The 16,722-nt window shown below is 30.7% G+C and overlaps 3 protein-coding genes across 7 annotated transcripts; 1 reads left to right on the top strand and 2 right to left on the bottom strand.

The window, feature by feature from the left end:
- Positions 1–1,813: 1,813 nt before the first annotated feature.
- On the bottom strand, positions 1,814–4,222 carry LOC114162892 (Tetratricopeptide repeat (TPR)-like superfamily protein). Its single transcript, XM_028046883.2, has one exon. The coding sequence runs from the start codon at positions 4,123–4,125 to the stop codon at positions 1,987–1,989; it is 2,139 nt and encodes a 712-aa protein (XP_027902684.2). The 5' UTR covers positions 4,126–4,222; the 3' UTR covers positions 1,814–1,986.
- A 771-nt stretch (positions 4,223–4,993) lies between these two features.
- Positions 4,994–7,964, top strand: LOC114162471 (Thioredoxin superfamily protein). Of its 4 annotated transcripts, none has more exons than XM_028046383.2 (4): positions 4,994–5,134; positions 5,809–6,286; positions 7,066–7,119; positions 7,441–7,964. In XM_028046383.2, the coding sequence occupies exons 2-4, from the start codon at positions 5,831–5,833 to the stop codon at positions 7,567–7,569; spliced, it is 639 nt and encodes a 212-aa protein (XP_027902184.1). In that variant the 5' UTR covers positions 4,994–5,134; positions 5,809–5,830; the 3' UTR covers positions 7,570–7,964. The 4 variants fall into 4 exon arrangements, with proteins under 4 accessions (XP_027902184.1, XP_027902182.1, XP_027902183.1 ...); XM_028046381.2 differs by having other exon boundaries at positions 5,009–5,134; positions 5,446–6,286; XM_028046382.2 differs by having other exon boundaries at positions 5,018–5,134; positions 5,417–6,286.
- A 962-nt stretch (positions 7,965–8,926) lies between these two features.
- Positions 8,927–13,580, bottom strand: LOC114196254 (Polyketide cyclase / dehydrase and lipid transport protein). 2 transcript variants are annotated; one of them, XM_028086840.2, is made up of 4 exons: positions 12,792–13,577; positions 11,969–12,164; positions 9,661–9,792; positions 8,927–9,289 (listed from the first exon to the last, which is right to left on the bottom strand). In XM_028086840.2, exons 1-4 carry the CDS (start codon positions 13,076–13,078, stop codon positions 9,167–9,169), a joined length of 738 nt encoding a protein of 245 aa, XP_027942641.1. In that variant the 5' UTR covers positions 13,079–13,577; the 3' UTR covers positions 8,927–9,166. The 2 variants fall into 2 exon arrangements, with proteins under 2 accessions (XP_027942641.1, XP_027942642.1); XM_028086841.2 differs by lacking the exon at positions 8,927–9,289 and adding an exon at positions 9,296–9,538 and having other exon boundaries at positions 12,792–13,580.
- Between the last annotated feature and the right edge of the window lie 3,142 nt (positions 13,581–16,722).

Raw genomic sequence — 16,722 nt, 5'->3', positions numbered from 1 at the left:
AAAATATAAAAAAAATAAGATAGTGAGAGTTCTTCTATAAATTTATATTTTAGGTGGGAGCTAGAAAATATTTAAAAAATAATAATTTTTGTATTTAAGATTTCAAATAAAAATCTTACCTTAAAAATATCTAATTTAGTAAAATAAGATCGAATATGTATATATAATAATTCATTTTATTTATAAAAATAAGTTTTTGGACAAGAAGAATTTGAATAACGTGTGGAGTAAAACTTTCGTGAGTCAGCTTCCTTGCTTGCTAAGACTTTTCAAGAATGGATAATACCAGCTTTTTATTTTAATTTATTTTATTTTAATAAAAAACGAAAACCAACACAAACACAAAAAGCCTTCCACCGCTTTCTTTCTTTCATTGTTGTTCTCGTCATCTTATTTCATTGGATAATCGTTGATGCTTATATCATGTTTGAGTGTCTGGACTTTCAATTATAATTATAATTGGTGATTATTTTTTTAACATATCACTGATTTAGGAATATATAAGTTTTTTATCATGGAAAGTTAAACTGATTGGTTGAGTGGAATATAATACTTGTCCCAGTCACTTATTTTAGGGTCAGATTCTCTACTGAATTACTTATTTAAGAAAACTTTTTAAATCGTTTTAAGCAATCGTGTTAGGGTTTTTTCTAGAAATAATGCTAATAATTTTGAAAAGCATTGTTTTGGTACGTATACTCACCGCCATATTTTAAAATAAATAAATATGTTGATAACTATGAGGCTTACATTTCTCTTTTGGCTGAAGAAAAAATATATAATAATTACTGTCCAACAAAAGCATTATATAAAATTGTGGTTACTGTTCGCGGTTATTTCTATATAATTTTGGTAAATATGTATTTATTGAAGTGAAGAAGAAATTATTTTGTAGAGTTTATATATTAAAGAGTTCTTAATCTGGAAGACATGTACGGTGTTAAATACTGAAATTCTAAGATTTTTTTTTTTTCAGAGTTTATTATACATTACAATATGAGCAGCAAATAAATAAAATAGGTCAAGAAGAATATGGATGAATATAAATGTGCATACATACATAATCGCCAACTAAATTTGAAGGGAGAAGAAATATCGTTTGTATTTAAAATTAACTTGTGAAAAAAAAATAGTATATTATGAATAAAAAAGCTTTTGGCACTATTGAAGATTTTGGGAAGTTAAAACTTAAGACAGATATATAGTTGTTGATTATATTGAATGGTAGAATATTATAGATGGTATTTGGTTTGAGGGTACAAAACAATTGCACAATATTATACTCATAACAACTAATTGAATTGAAATGTTGGACACAAATAATGTGTCAAATAGGTTGAGGATTTTACAGACCTGTTAATATTGACACTCCTAGGCATGGATTTTATTTATTTTTATCTCTATCAATATAAATATAATAAAATATAATGTATTATGATGGATTTGTTCTACATATATAATAAGCATATTTTGTTTTTTGCCGACAGATAAATGAATTAGAAAGCTTTATATTTTAATAAAAATGTCGGCATACGTAATAAAAAACTATTAAATTCATGTATATTTTAGTGAAAAAGATATATTGTTTTCCTATTATAAACATGCTGGTAGCACATTTTAATCTGGGTCAAATTCAAAACATGCTGACACTAAGGCTGTTTCTTCTTGCACCCCATTAATTTTCTCTACACCCCATATTGCATATTAATTTCTTTGTGCACCCAATCATTAATTTGTCAAATTCAAAATGCACTAAATCGATTTTAAAAATATTTTTTCGGAAGACACTCATATATTCCTATTTTGGATACAATAATCCGGAAATTTTGATGTGGTGGAGGAAGAAAATTGATCGGCTAGAGGAACAAACAGGCTGACACGTAATAGTTAATACGATAAGTGGCTAATCATTTACAATTGTTTGATTTTATTGCCTTGCAAATGGTTTGTTTGTGGGTGAGTCGAAATTCTCTTATACTTTTTTGTTTATAAGTTCTGATGCATTAAAAATTTGACCTCAGTTGGGCACAAATTGTTATTATTTTCTCTTTGGGGCGACACTTCAATAACACTGACACCTGAACATCCATCTCCTCCATTGTCTCTCATCATATCCCTCACCCTTGCCACGTCATCCCACCTCCCAACAATGGCATAAAGATTCGACATTAAAACATAAAATCCACCGCTTTTGGAATTCAACAAAAACAAATTTTTTGCCAAGCATTCCCCAAGCTTTACTTCATGTTGAATGCAACAAGCACTTAACAATGCTCCCCAGACAGCAGAATCAGGCCGAATTTTCATGTTGTTAATAACCTCCATTGCTTCCTTGAACAACCCTGCCCGACCCAGGAGACCAACTATGCATGCGTAATGCTGCAAAGTTGGCCTCAAACCATACTCTTCTGTCATTCTACAGAAGTATTCAATTCCTTCGTAGACAAGTCCGCCATGGGTACATGCTGCTAAAACTCCCAAGAAGGTGATTTTATCTGGTTCTAGCCCTTGTTCAAGTAGTTCAGAAAAACAACTGAAAGCTTTGTGTTCGTGTCCATACAAACTATAACCCGATATGATGGAGTTCCATGTTGCTAAACATGGACCATTGATGCTATAAAATACTTTTTCAGCATAATCTAATCTTCCACACTTAGAATACATATCTATAAGAGCAGTTCCTGTAAAATCTTCCATTTTCACATTGTTTCTAAGAATATATGCATGCAGTGTCTCTCCAATCCGCAGGTATCCAAGCTGGCAACATCCTGATAGTAGACTAGCGATAGTGATGGCATCTGGTTTTTGTCCATACGTGCTCATTTGGCAGAATAACTCCATAGCTTCACTTGATTTTGCAGCCTGAACGCAACCAGATATCACAGAATTCCAAGTGACCAGTGGTTTTTCACTCCTGTCAAAAAACAAAGATAAAGCAGCTTCTATCTCATCAAATCTTGAATACATGCTTATTAGCCCATTTGCAACCAAGCAATCATTAGTCAGCCCGTTCTTCAACCCATACCCATGGAAAGCGCATCCAATGGAAAAATGAGACGGATTCGTTATTCCATGTAGAACACCAATTAATGCAACTGCATCTGGTCTTATGTCCAGTAGCAGAGTTTGGGTAAAACACTCCACCGCAGACTCTACATCACCCTTTTCCGAATAGCTAGAGATTATCGCAGTTAACGAAATCAGGTCCTTTGTGGGATAACGCTTGTAAAGCAATTTTGCCATATCTGTGAGCCCTTGCTTTGCATATAGACAAAGTAGGGAGGTTACAACAGAAGCGTCACTGGTAAACCCACATTTGACAATATAACAATGGACAGTTTCCGGAACAGCATTAGCTGACGTAAGGTTCATCATTGTCACTGGACTGGGTTCCAAACCTTCCTTCAGCATCTCTTTAAAGCACAAAACCGCCTTGTCCGGGAAACCATTAAGGCAATAGGCACCAATCATGGTATTCCAAGAGATGACATTTTTCTCACCCATCTCTACAAACAAGTGTAGGGATGCTTCCAAGTCATCACATTTAGCATACATAGAGGTAAGAGCATTATTCAACTGAGGATCAAAACCAAAGCCAGCTTTGATCCCAAACCCATGAATGGATCCACCTCGAAGAATAAATTCTCGACGACCACATGAGGGCAATAAACTAGCGATTGTTGTTTGGTTAGGCCTAAAGCCCTCCCCCAGCATGTGCACAAAGAGTTGAAAAGCATCGTGAGGGAGCCCATTTTGTGAATATCCACAAATCAACACGTTCCATGAAACCACATCTTTTGAAGGCATATCTTCAAACAGTTGGTGTGCGTGGTTGGTGAACCCAAGTTTCATGTAAAAGTCGATGAGAGCGGTGTTTACATACAGAAATTGTTGAGTGGCCCGTTTCAACAATTGGGTTTGAATCTGGTTGGCATGTAGGGTCGCAGAGGGTGAAGCGCGAGAAAAAGAATGGGAGGAAAGGCACGCTTTGATGAGTAAAGAAAAGGTAACATCGTTGGGGGTGGCATTGGCCTGTAACAGTTGCCGGAAGATAAGGATTGGAAAACTTGCATCCTGGAAGAGAGAGTGAAACAGAGAGAGATTGGTTTTAGAAGGCAACTTCATTTCATCATCCTTTTACACTCCCAAACCACACTACATACACAGTGAAGAGAGTGTTAACTGTTGTATTTTGAAGAGTCATTCAAAACATAAAAGTCACAATTTTTTGAATAGTGGTAGTTAGTGTGTATATCAGTTTCCACCTCGTGATGCTAATTATTATTGTATCGTTTTGTATACAATTGAAATGTAATAGTTAACCATGCCTTTTTTTTTGTATGACAATAATATTAATATTTACACATGTATTAACATAATTGATTAATAAAACATATTTATCTCTCTTTGAAACAGTAAGATTTTACTCTTATTGAAATTTTTGTATTTTTACATTGTCTTACATGAGAATAGCAAAGAGATTGAGAAATTACTCCTCGTAGAAGGACCTGGAAAATTAGGCTAAGAATTCTTTATTAGGAGCAATTAAATTATATTATATTTCTAGTTGATTAATAAATAGTGTAAAATTATGCATTGAAAACATATATTTATTAGAATTTCAATCTATTCTTTTATTTAAAAAAAAGGTTTAGTCAAAATTGTTATGTTTACAGTTTTATTCTGAAACTTAACTTAAATTGTAACTTCTAAAGAATAAGAAATTTGGTCAAACTAACATAAGGTTCAACTCTTTACAAATATATTGTAAGAGTTACCAATTTTTAGAAATCCAATAATTTTAGAAAAAAATATTTTTGACAATCATTACATTTTCCTCCTCCTCCTTAAACTTAAGAAAAAACTTAAGAACATTAAAATTTAAGTAAGCACGTTGCCAAGTAATATTGATAAATATAAAATTAAAAAATAAAATCAGAATTAAAAAAATCTTAAACCATGCAGTAGAATTTAAAATATAAAAGAAAGAAAAAAATATACTAAAAATCAGAAACCACAATGAGTGGATATGGGGAGTGCGTGTCTTCTTCTCATTAGAGGTTTGGTGTGCAGAGAGATATGGCAAATGCGCGCTTTTGGTTTCCACAGTTCCTCTGTCTGTGTCTGTCTTCTGGTAATTCACACTTTTTCTTTCCTTCCTCTCTCGTCTTTCTTTCTGATTCATTTCCAGTGCTTCATACCATTTCTTTCTTTCCTCTGCCTGAATTTATGCTTCCTTTATTTCGTTTATTCATAATTCAAATTCAAAATTAGAACTAGAGTGAATACTTAGTTAACCCCACTAGCAGGGTAAAAGAAATTCAAATTCGTTTATGCTTGAATTGCATTCAATGTAGGTGTTGTTCTTATTCATAATATATTTGTATCACATGTTGTTGTTCTTACTTTGGAATAGAATGATCTTCCTTTTGCTGTCAAAAACAGGGCTGAGTGGATGTGCAATGTCTTAGGGATTTGATTTATGATTGCTGCTCCTTCAGGACTCTGTCTAGCTTCCAGTTTGAAATCCTTATACTATCATGGCTATGTCTAATCTTTGTGTTTTTATATAAACATCAAAATCCATTGTATCGCAACCATTTATAATCATTTTCCATTTCCCAAATATAGTCCACATTTAAAAAAAACAAATTTGCCTGTAACCGCTATACCTTGGGAAAGTCATTTTCCTTATTGCTCATTTTATCCTTTCACTTGATGGTATTGGAATCAATTGAAACTCAGCATCCTTTTGTATGATGCATCACTGATCAAAATTTTCTATTCCAAAATCTTGATTACATGCAGTCTAAGATTTTGAATACGAAAGATGCCGCAGGTTATCATTCCCGGGCAGATTAGCAAGTCCTTTTCCTGTGTTAGACTAGATATACAAAAATCAGTTAAGTGTAGAATTTCCCATGTAATTTTCAGCTTAGTTGCTAGGGACAGGCATGGCAAACTATGTCTTGGTCAGACAAAAGTTGAATCTCTAGTGAAAATCAGGCACACATTATTGTCTAGTAGGATAAGAGTTGCTGGTGAATATCAAGAAGGGTTATCTGATGAAGATGAAGATCTCTGTCCCGTAGAATGTGTAAGAGAATTCACCACTGATGAAGAGTTCAGCAAAATTTTGGAGAAGTCTAAAGGAACTGGATCTTTGGTGGTGGTAGATTTCTTCCGCACCTCTTGTGGAAGCTGCAAGTATATTGAGCAGGGTTTTGCAAAGTTGTGCAAGAAATCCGGCGATCATGAAGCTCCAGTAATCTTTCTAAAGCATAATGTAAGTATCTGTTTATTTTGTTCCTATATCCAGTACAACAGTTTTTTTTAGATTAATTTTTCTATACAGTAAAAAATTTTACACTTATTTAATGTCTGATTTTTAAAGTAATTATTATAAAAGACAAGTTTATACACACTTAACATGTAATTGGAAGACACTGTCGTAAACCTTTGCACTTTTATTTTATTTTCCAGGTCCGATTAAGATTTTATTTTGAGTAAACAGTATATATGTGACCATTCGAACCATCTCTATATTGTCGTCCAATCACAAGCGGTTACGAATGATAAGTTTATTAATGTTATGTCAAAACTCACATTAGTGATAATTTTTAACTAGTTTATAGTGCTATGTAAACTACTTACAGTGCATAAAAATTAAAGTCTTTATTTGTTATGTGTGTTTCCTTTCTCCATTGTACAAGCATATTTAAAGTTTGCGGAGAAGAAGTTCATGATCTGCTAATATTTATATTCTCGAAAAAAAAATCATGATTTTTAGGAGCGAAAAATAAAATTTGTATAGTAAACTAATAAGTTCCTCTATAATCTATTTATTGAAATTATTTCATATCACATTTTCCAAAATTTGATTTCTAATTTATACACACTAACTATAATTTACAAAGGAATTGGTTTTTTTTTTTCTCCATACAAATTTATCCGACGAGAATTTTTATCATTGTCACTCAAACTAGAGGCTTTATTTGATTAACTATTAGCTTTAACATGTTAAAAGTTAATGTATAAAGACTCTTATTACGCTATTGCTTGCAGGTAATGGATGAGTATGACGAGCAGTCCGAGGTTGCTGATCGACTTAGAATCAGGGTACATCTCCTTTATTGATTACTGATTATCAAATGAAACTTAATCTTCATAAACTGACACAGTTAAGCATCAACAATGGGTTGTCCAACTTCTTTTCAATATTTTGTGGGTGTTTCAATTTGCACCATTTCTCTAGTTAACTTTATTTAACTGGTGCACAATGACATCTTTGTTTTGGTCTTCTCTTTCTCCACCTCACTTTTATGGTTAATTCAATCTTCTTCTAATCGGCGATAGATATGTTGTGCATGATTTGTTTGTGGTACTGGGCATTCATGCTTTATAATACGATGAGTTTGAAAAGGAAAGAAAATGATGCAGGCCGTGCCTCTTTTCCACTTCTACAAAGATGGGGTGCTGTTGGAAGCATTTCCAACCAGGGACAAAGAAAGGATTGTTGCGGCCATTCTCAAGTACTCATCTCTTGAAGCTGAAGATATCTTAGTTTAACTCCGAATGGGATGGTTCATTGTACCCTCTGGGACGGTTGAACACAGTAGGAAAACTAGTAAATTTTTTGAGTTTAGATTCTTTATTAGATTTTTTAGTATTATTTTATGTTGTGCATCAAAGATACATTATATTTGATACAATTTGAAGGCACAGCAAAATAATAGTACAGAAAAATCTAGCCAGAATCCAAATTCAAAATTTTTTTTAAGTCACGATGTTTATTAAAGAGTATGCTGCATACTCACCAAAACATTTCGGTTCTTTCCTGTATGTCGGAATTCACTTTGTTAGGACAGGATATGGATTCCAAAAATCTAGGGAAGAGTTTACTGTCCACTATGATATACATCCTTTCCTTTCGTAGAGGTTATAAATAAAATTTTACTTGTTTAGCTTTCGTTCTATTATTTATTTATTTTAATTTTTATTGATAAAAAGTTAATAAAATTATCAATTTTAAAAATATCATAATTTAATACTTTTAATTATTAAATTTTAAAACTGTATTATAATATTGAAGTACAGTATTAGTTTTATAGATTACTAACATACATTGGCTATAAATTGTAACTATACTAAAATTAAAATTATTTGTACTTATTAACAATAATTGATAATTGAGTGGAAAAAAAAGTTACGTTGTTAAGTTTTTGAAGATAAAAAATTTCACTAAATCTTTTATTAATATAAAAATTAAATTAAATCAAATAAGGATAGACAAAAGGTAATTAAGACATTCTTATGCAATTTTTTATTGTAGCGATTCACGTGACAGGTCTTAGATAAGATTTGTGCCGTAGATAAATAGTAGTTTTTAATAGTTTTTCAGAATTGAGATCATTATTACAATGATAAAAAAAACTATGAAATAATTACGGATTCTTCTTTAAACTATTAAAGATTTATCTTTGGGGAGAAAAAATTATTAAGTTATTGAGACAGCATTGTAGATTTTATTAAACATGAGATAAACAACTTTTCTATAATGATTAGAGATGCTCTAGAATGTTATCATTTAGAAGTTAATTGAAAGTAAGCTAATGGACAAAATACATCTAATTGATATTACTCGGTATAATCTTTAAAATTATAAACTTAATTGTATTACCTTTTTAATGAAAAGTCAACATTTATTTCAATAATCACATTATAATTAGCAAAATGAAGATGATGGTTCTTAAATTTAAATATTAGTTTTGATGGACAACACGTATAGTATTTACCACATAAGAATAAGTTCATTACAAAAGCAAAAATTATTGTTTGTCTTCAAAACTATTAAATCTGTTATTTTATTTTATTTTTATTTTTATTGAGGGAGGGAGGGGGAGCTGTTTGTAACACCTGACGACAGTTAGTTTTAAAAAAATCATATAAACTTCATGCCAATTTGGAGATTGTCAGCAGAATATTGATAATTCATCTAGAGACTGTAAATTGACCTCAACTATAAATTACAAAAATACTAGGGATCACAAAGAGAAATGATCAATCATTTGGCATTGAGCGGCCAATAATAAATAGACGCCCAATTCATGTAGAGACTGTAAATTGACCTCAACTATTTTCAAGACAAGAACTGGTGAGAATAATTTTATGCCCTTTTTCCATATGCGTTTTCATGGACCTGCACTTCCGGTCCATATATCAAACGGCAGCGCTCTGTAAAAGAACCAACCATCTTAGAGGCTACCTCCTTAAAGAACATTGAAGCAATCTGATCACCATAAAAGTACATTTGATTAGCAATAACAAAATAAAAGTTCAAAATATAACTTACACAACTACGATCTCTGTGATCGTAACAGTGTTGTGATGAAGTGAATTTTGTGTACGTAATTGTATGAATACAAATGTAGATGCATGAGCATAGGAGGGAAAGCTATGCCAGAATACTGGTAATGCTACTGAGCAGTACTACTAATTAAGCCTTCTCCGGTAGGCGAACGACATACAGGGTTCAGTGCTAGAAAAGGTAAAGTGAGAACAGCATAAGATTGATTTTTCAATCAAAGCTTAAAGACAAAAAAAAAAAAAAAAAAAAAAAAAAACGCTGTGGAGAACATATACATTATAGCACAGTTATACCTGTCTGTAAAGTGGAGACTGAAATTTAAAATCCACCAAGAAATGAAGATTGCAACTTCCAGGAACAGGGCCAGGGTTAAATTCCCATATGTTTATCAAATGGTCAAACAAGGTACTTTCTGACACGGTTGTCTGAAAACAAAACAAAAAATATAGAGTATAAGTACAGCAAAGTATCAAGGAGCAGAACTCTGCTACAAAATTTAGAAAGATAGAAAGAAATGAAGAGAAACACAGATCCGTATTCAAGAGCAGAACATATTTAACTAATCTAACTGGTTTGTGCGTAAAGAATCTAAAACCCAATCATTGAATCTTCTACTAAAAATGATCAGAACCAATCGGCACTCAATTAATTATAAAAATTTGATATGAGAACAATCAAAATATTTAGCAATAGCAGCGTTAAACTCAGCAGTCCAAAATCTGCATCTCATATGCCAATGCTCATTTCAGCACATATACATCATCGTAGCTAGGTTATAGTAGTTCACTCTGAAGGATTTAATACTCCAGAAGTATCATACCACAGATGGAATGACCATATCATGCTCAAGCATCACAATTGCATAATAATATGACAAAAATATACTCGAAGCCTAGCCACAGTTGCAGAGAAAGATACTATCAGAAACTACCAAGGAAAAATGTCCAGGCTTGGCTTGCCTCATCTCCGAAAAAACACACTCTGAGACGTGGGAAGTTCATTTAACGAACAAGTCAAGCTTGTGATCATGCTAAAAGAAATGAAGCCAGAGCAATATATAAATTACATGTAAAACCCAGAAGAAAAAAAAAACACTCTTCGTTCAGTGAGATATCTAATGATAATGGGTATTGAATACATAAACAATATATTTCCTTAAATAACTACCTAAAACTAAGAGCCAAATAATTAATCAAATTACTATAGACATAAAGCTAATAATCAGGAAAACATGAAACAAATACCTTAACTATTGCCTATTAATTATGAAATAAACATGTCGATGAGGCATCAATAACTCTGACATTGATCTCAAAAACATCATACGACGTTAGAATACTAAATACTATCATTTATCCTAGAATATATAATAACCGTAATTATGTTGATAAGCTACTGGTCAGACTACTAGTTAACTATCCATTACCAAAATGCAGTTACTTTTGATTAACTCTTAACTGCCCCTTGACAACTCAATTGATTGCAATCAAGCTACAGACAGGGGATTAAACATGCTGCACATACACATAAAAAGTTTGCTTGGACACCCGGATTGGCCTAAAAAACATAGACCTTCAATTAAAGTATACTGTACAAGGTAGAGGAAGAATAAAGGCAGCTTTGGAGGTGGAGTAAGGAACCCCGTTGCGCATTACTAGCAGAAGGGACATGCACCAACGGGAAATTATGCAGCAATTATGAAAGAGAACAGAATATCAAGGGAATGGAGGTATATGTGCAGGATGATGTCATCTTTCAGGGTGTTTTGGTGTGGATTATGGCACAGGGAAGAGAAGGCATGGGGTAGGTAATTTACCTCTGTATTTATGTTTTCTGCTATTTCCATTCTAATCAGAAAGTGGCTCTTTTTATTTTTCCTACCATGTCTACAGTAAATCAGTATCTATCACACCCCTTCGAGATTAAGCTCAAAATTCCACTTATTAAGGCACTAGTTGAACCTCTGCAACATCCTTTTCAAAATGAGCATGAGCCTGCCACTTGACACCTTGACCAACCATAGAAAAAGGTAAAAAGCTATATACAGACATAGTTAAAATTTGACTTTATCTAGTTTTAAAATGTTCCATTTTCCCGTCCAAATTTCAAATTGATGCCACTAGTCTATCCTTCACAGTGATGGTCACAGGGAAATTGTATTGTTTATGAGGACCTGTGCAACATCTCCACATCAATGACATTGGTGAAGGGACTCAATTACATCAGTTTGAATGATAAGAAGGAAAATTGGTCAGATTGAACTATAAGGATGCAACTTTTTTTTATAATAGAGTCTTTCTGCATCCGCGATTAAAATAAAAGAACACATGTGGAGTTTGCACCCATTGCGAATAAAAGCCATCAAAATTTACAATTTTCAATCAGTATTAAAATGCTTTTAGCACCAAGCTGCAAATTTTCCAGATAAAAATTATGCCAACACATTAACAGGCATTGGCTTAGATAAGCCTGATCCCATTAACTATGGAATTTTGAGCAATGCACTAACAGCCAACAACAACCAACCAAAATCTATCACAACCATGATACTCTGGAATGCAAGAAAAAGATAACTAAAATACACAGGAGAAGATTGAATACCTTTATTCGCTTTGGTCTGTCTACTTGCACATGAGAAACATAGCTTTCGACAAGGAATTTAAATCCAATCTCCAACTCGGCATCAAATGATCCGTCTGGATGGTGTCTAAGTATGTCTGACCTTTGACACCATGGAACAAAACCGTGATAAAACTCAACAGCTGCAACAACATCAAATAATTGTTCTGGAGAGTACCTAATGATAAATAAATACACCAGTTAACACATGAAAAGAATAAAAAGAATGACGATGACAGACAAGTATAAATATCCGGAATTCAACAATAATTATATGCAAGGCAAAGATAGTGACAGATTTTTAGGTTAATCCAAATCACCATTTTTAGGTTAATCCAAATCACAAGTGGTCCCGACCAATCTCTCCTTAACATGCATTCAAGTTTTTCCATTTACGCAAAGAAATTAACACTTGATTACATGTCATGGGGATAATAGTCGGGGTCACGATGGTCCCGGACTACCTGGTAATTTATCTAGGATAAGATTTTACACTCTCAAATTCATAAAGCTTTTTTTTATAATCCAAAAACAGAATATTTATCATATAATTTCAGTACTCAAAGAACAAATTTAAAAGCAAGCTTTCAGCCACTATTAGAATGTATCCTAACATAATGAAACTAGTCTGACATAAAAAAGAAAGAAGCTAACTTTCTTTTAAGGATTGAAAAGAATCGTACAAGAAGACCAGTTGAGTTACACTTAAAAATGTTTACAAAATGCAACATATTCTAAATCATTGACTGTAGAAAAGCAAAATCCCAAAAATCTACAACCATGCAACAATAACATGCTCTATTACCCCAAAACGCGTCTCTCCTCGTATGTTTTGGATAGAATCCCTTCTTCGCCATCTCCACATCCAAGAAACTGTCTAGTGTGAACAGCATTATAATTGTTATTATTGTTACTATTACTAGATCCTCCTGTGATGGAGGAAAAGCCGATGCGAGAGACGCAAGGCTGAATGTGATGGCCGGTAATGGCTGTGATTGATCTGCCCTTGCTCGACCTGATCAATTGACTCGCACCGCTTCTGCGTGATGCTAAGGAGCAAAGGGCCTTCGAGGTCGACAAAAACGGCGGCATAGTAACTCCGAAAAAAATTGGGATACCTAATCTAATTAAACTTGGAATTATGAGAAAAATCAGAACTTTGCACCTTCCACGGTTGCAATAAGGATGCAACCAGGACCACGGCTTAGCTGAAAAATCGATGGAATGAGAACCGCGGATCCAGAATGCGAAACCCTAGGATACCATAAATAGTTGAACAGCAGAATATTCCAATGGAAGGATAGGCGATATCCTGAGAAGAAACTCAAACGGAAAAATAGAATGGGATGTGTTTGTGAATTTATTGGGTGGAACAACTACAAATTTGAGGGGAAATTTGGTGATTCTTGTTCTATCAAGAAAATATTCAAATATGAAACCGTGCCACGTGGTTGATTAGGTCATTTTAGTTTTCTTTTTCATTTTTCATATACTCGGTGAACCGCCGAACGACGTCGTTTCCAGTTAAGCACACACATGGGCAGCGCCGCTGAAATAGGAAACCCGTCGTCCCCTTTGGTCTCTATTTTGTTGTCAGATTCGTCTTAAATCACCTTACTCGTTAGTGTTAACGGTTCGTTTACTCAGATTGTATTTTTATACTTTTATATTAAATTCAATTTAATAGATTGAATTAAAATTTAAAAAAAAATCTGTTAAAATTTTAATTTTCAAATACTAATATTAATCTAATTGAAAAATAATACAAAGTTTTAAAACTTAATTTAACATAATTGATACCGAGAGAGGTACAAAGTTTATCAAAATTAATTTAAGATAATAAAAATATAATACATTTTAAAACTTAATTTAACATAATTGATACGGAGAGGTAAAAAGTTTATCAAAATTAATTTAAGATAATAAAAAAATAATACAATTTGTCTTTAATTAATTTATCTAAATTAATAAGTTATAATTAATAGATAAACATTCACGTAAAGTAAATACAATTAAATGTTTAAATAAAAGTTACAATACATTTCATATAAGTTTTTCTTAAACGTGAACACTTACAAAATAAAAATATAATGAATTATATGTAGATCAAAATTTACGAATAAAATATATAAAGTTTAAAGATAAAATAAATTATACTCATTTAATGAGTGATCATAAGTTTTAATATATTCAATTTCTATAATTAAGTATTTCAAATAACAAGTAATTTAATCTCATTTTTTTCATTAACCTTTAATTATTGTCACAATAAATAATTGTTAAGAATAATAATATTTAGAACCACTTTTTATATTCGTTTCAGATCAATTGTTTATTTTTATATCTATTTAGTAATATTATGTGACTATCTAAAGATGCAAGGAAAAATATGTCAAGATTTTATGATCCAATTTAGATAATAATATTTTAAATAGAGCTAAAGTTCGTCTTAAATTTTCTAAATTCTTATTTTTTTTTTAACAAATTTAAAAAAAAGTTCACCAATTATATTATAAAAGAATATAGCTAAAAAATTTTGTGTTCAAATTAATTCATTATTTTAGGATCACCCTTACATCATTTTCCAACTTTGATGTCATTTGTTTCTTGCCAACATCCCTCTTAATATCTATATAACAATGTTTGGTTAATTTAATGATTTTGTATATTTTAATACTAGTTTTATATAACTTGTCATTAGTTTTATTTGTCTTATTTATTTATTTAATTTAATTTATATCTAGTTACACGTTTTATTTTTCTTATTTAAGTTAATTTATATTCAGATATATATTTATTATATTTATTTATTTAATTTAATTATTTATTTTGTTTAATTTACCTTGACTTATTATTTATTTATTTTGTTTATTTATTTTATTTAATTAAGTATTGATATTATTTATTTAATTAATTTTATTGTATCTTTATTTATGTACTGATATCGTTTATTTATTTTAATTTTTTTTAGACATGGATCATTTATATTAATTTATGTTTTGCTATTATATTTATGATATTTAATTTATATCTAATTGTTTTTTAAATTCCGTATTTTAGTTCTTATTTTCTTATTTTAAATATCATCATTTTATAACTGAATAAACATGTATAAAAATAAATAAATAAAGTAAATATATTATTTTTATTCACTAAACTTAGATGAAAAAAATTACCTCTATATTTTATTATTATTCTATGTTATTTGTATTTGATATTATCTAATATCTCCTCAACATCGTCAAGGTTAAATAATGTAGAAACCTTTGAGATCGATGGTGATTAAACTTTAAAAATACAAATTAAGCAGAACCTTAAAAAGATATTACTAGTGACTCAATGCTAAAGACATCCATACTTCTCGTGCTCACAATAAAACTAGTACACCTAATCTTTGTACCTGTGGGAACACGAATACAATTACTTAAACATTTTAGTAATGATCAATGTTGTTCTTATGTAAAAGCTATAATTAACAAGAAATAACAATTACAAGTTGGTATTATCGATATCCAATCACTACATCCACCAAATCAAGTACAAGAACAATAGAATCACATATTTCCAATATACTTTATGCTAGTGAGGAAGAGTTCGCTCTTCCACTGTTATAAGCAAGACGATGACAAAGTAATAGAAGACGACAAAAAAGAAATATGATATTTTCATTTAAAAGAGAAAAAAAACAATTTACATACCACAAAGGTCAGAGACATAATTATGTTGAATAATAATAACAATTATAAGAGGTGAATAACCAAAACAAATTATGTAAAGAAACAATAGAGACAAACAACACAACACACAAGCAAATAACACGGATGAAAGATAAAGGTAAATAATATAAGAAAATGGTGGAGAAGAATGAGAAAAGGAGAGAAATTTTTTTTCACTATAATGTTTATGTTTGGTTATTTAATGCTATAATTAAATTGTGGTGGGAGCAAACAATGAATGACATGGACATAGTGTTACTCATATAATATTAGATTAGTTTGGATTGAGTTGGGCTAAGTTTAACTCAATTAAAAATTAAACATAACATAATTTAATTGATTGTATTAGGTTGAGTTTAAATCATTGATAATATGTTGTTTCTTTTGTGAGATTTATTTTTTATAAAATATTTTTAATTAATATTTTGAAAAATAAATGAACAGATATAAAATATATCCATTATTTAGTGAAAATAAAAATAAAACAAAAAATTTATACATGTTACAAATAGAAATAAGAATGTATATCATTTTATATTATAGACAAAATTAAAAAATATAAACTAACACTCGCCTCGTCCATTATCATCCTGCCATTAATTGGTGGTAGAAAGTTAACATTGTTTTTAAAAACCGAGCATAAATATTTTTTTATTATAATATATATATATATATATATATATTTATATATTACTTTTTTATGTCTAATTTTGTAATTATTTTGTCCCGGTTTTTTTAGCCTCAAAGTGTTAAAGATTGTTTTCAACAACAAAGTAAAATATTCTAAATATTACTTTTGTAGATAAAAATAAAAATATTTTTATTACAAAAAAAAATGAATATTATTATGTACCAAAAGATACTCTAATAATTTATCATTCAACAAAGATACTCTAATATTATTATGTACCAAAAATGAACAAATATAACACATTGATCTTTATACTAAAAAACTCATAACAAATAAATATTTTAAAATTTTAAAGTTCAATGATTTGCGATTTCCTCTTAAATCTTAAA

This window comes from Vigna unguiculata, chromosome 9, assembly GCF_037176805.1.
Source record: "Vigna unguiculata cultivar grain cowpea cultivar isolate G323 ecotype 2 chromosome 9, ASM3717680v1, whole genome shotgun sequence".
NCBI classification, from domain to species: domain Eukaryota; kingdom Viridiplantae; phylum Streptophyta; class Magnoliopsida; order Fabales; family Fabaceae; genus Vigna; species Vigna unguiculata.
Note: the sequence above shows the minus strand (reverse complement) of the source record. Positions and strands in the feature narration are given on the sequence as shown.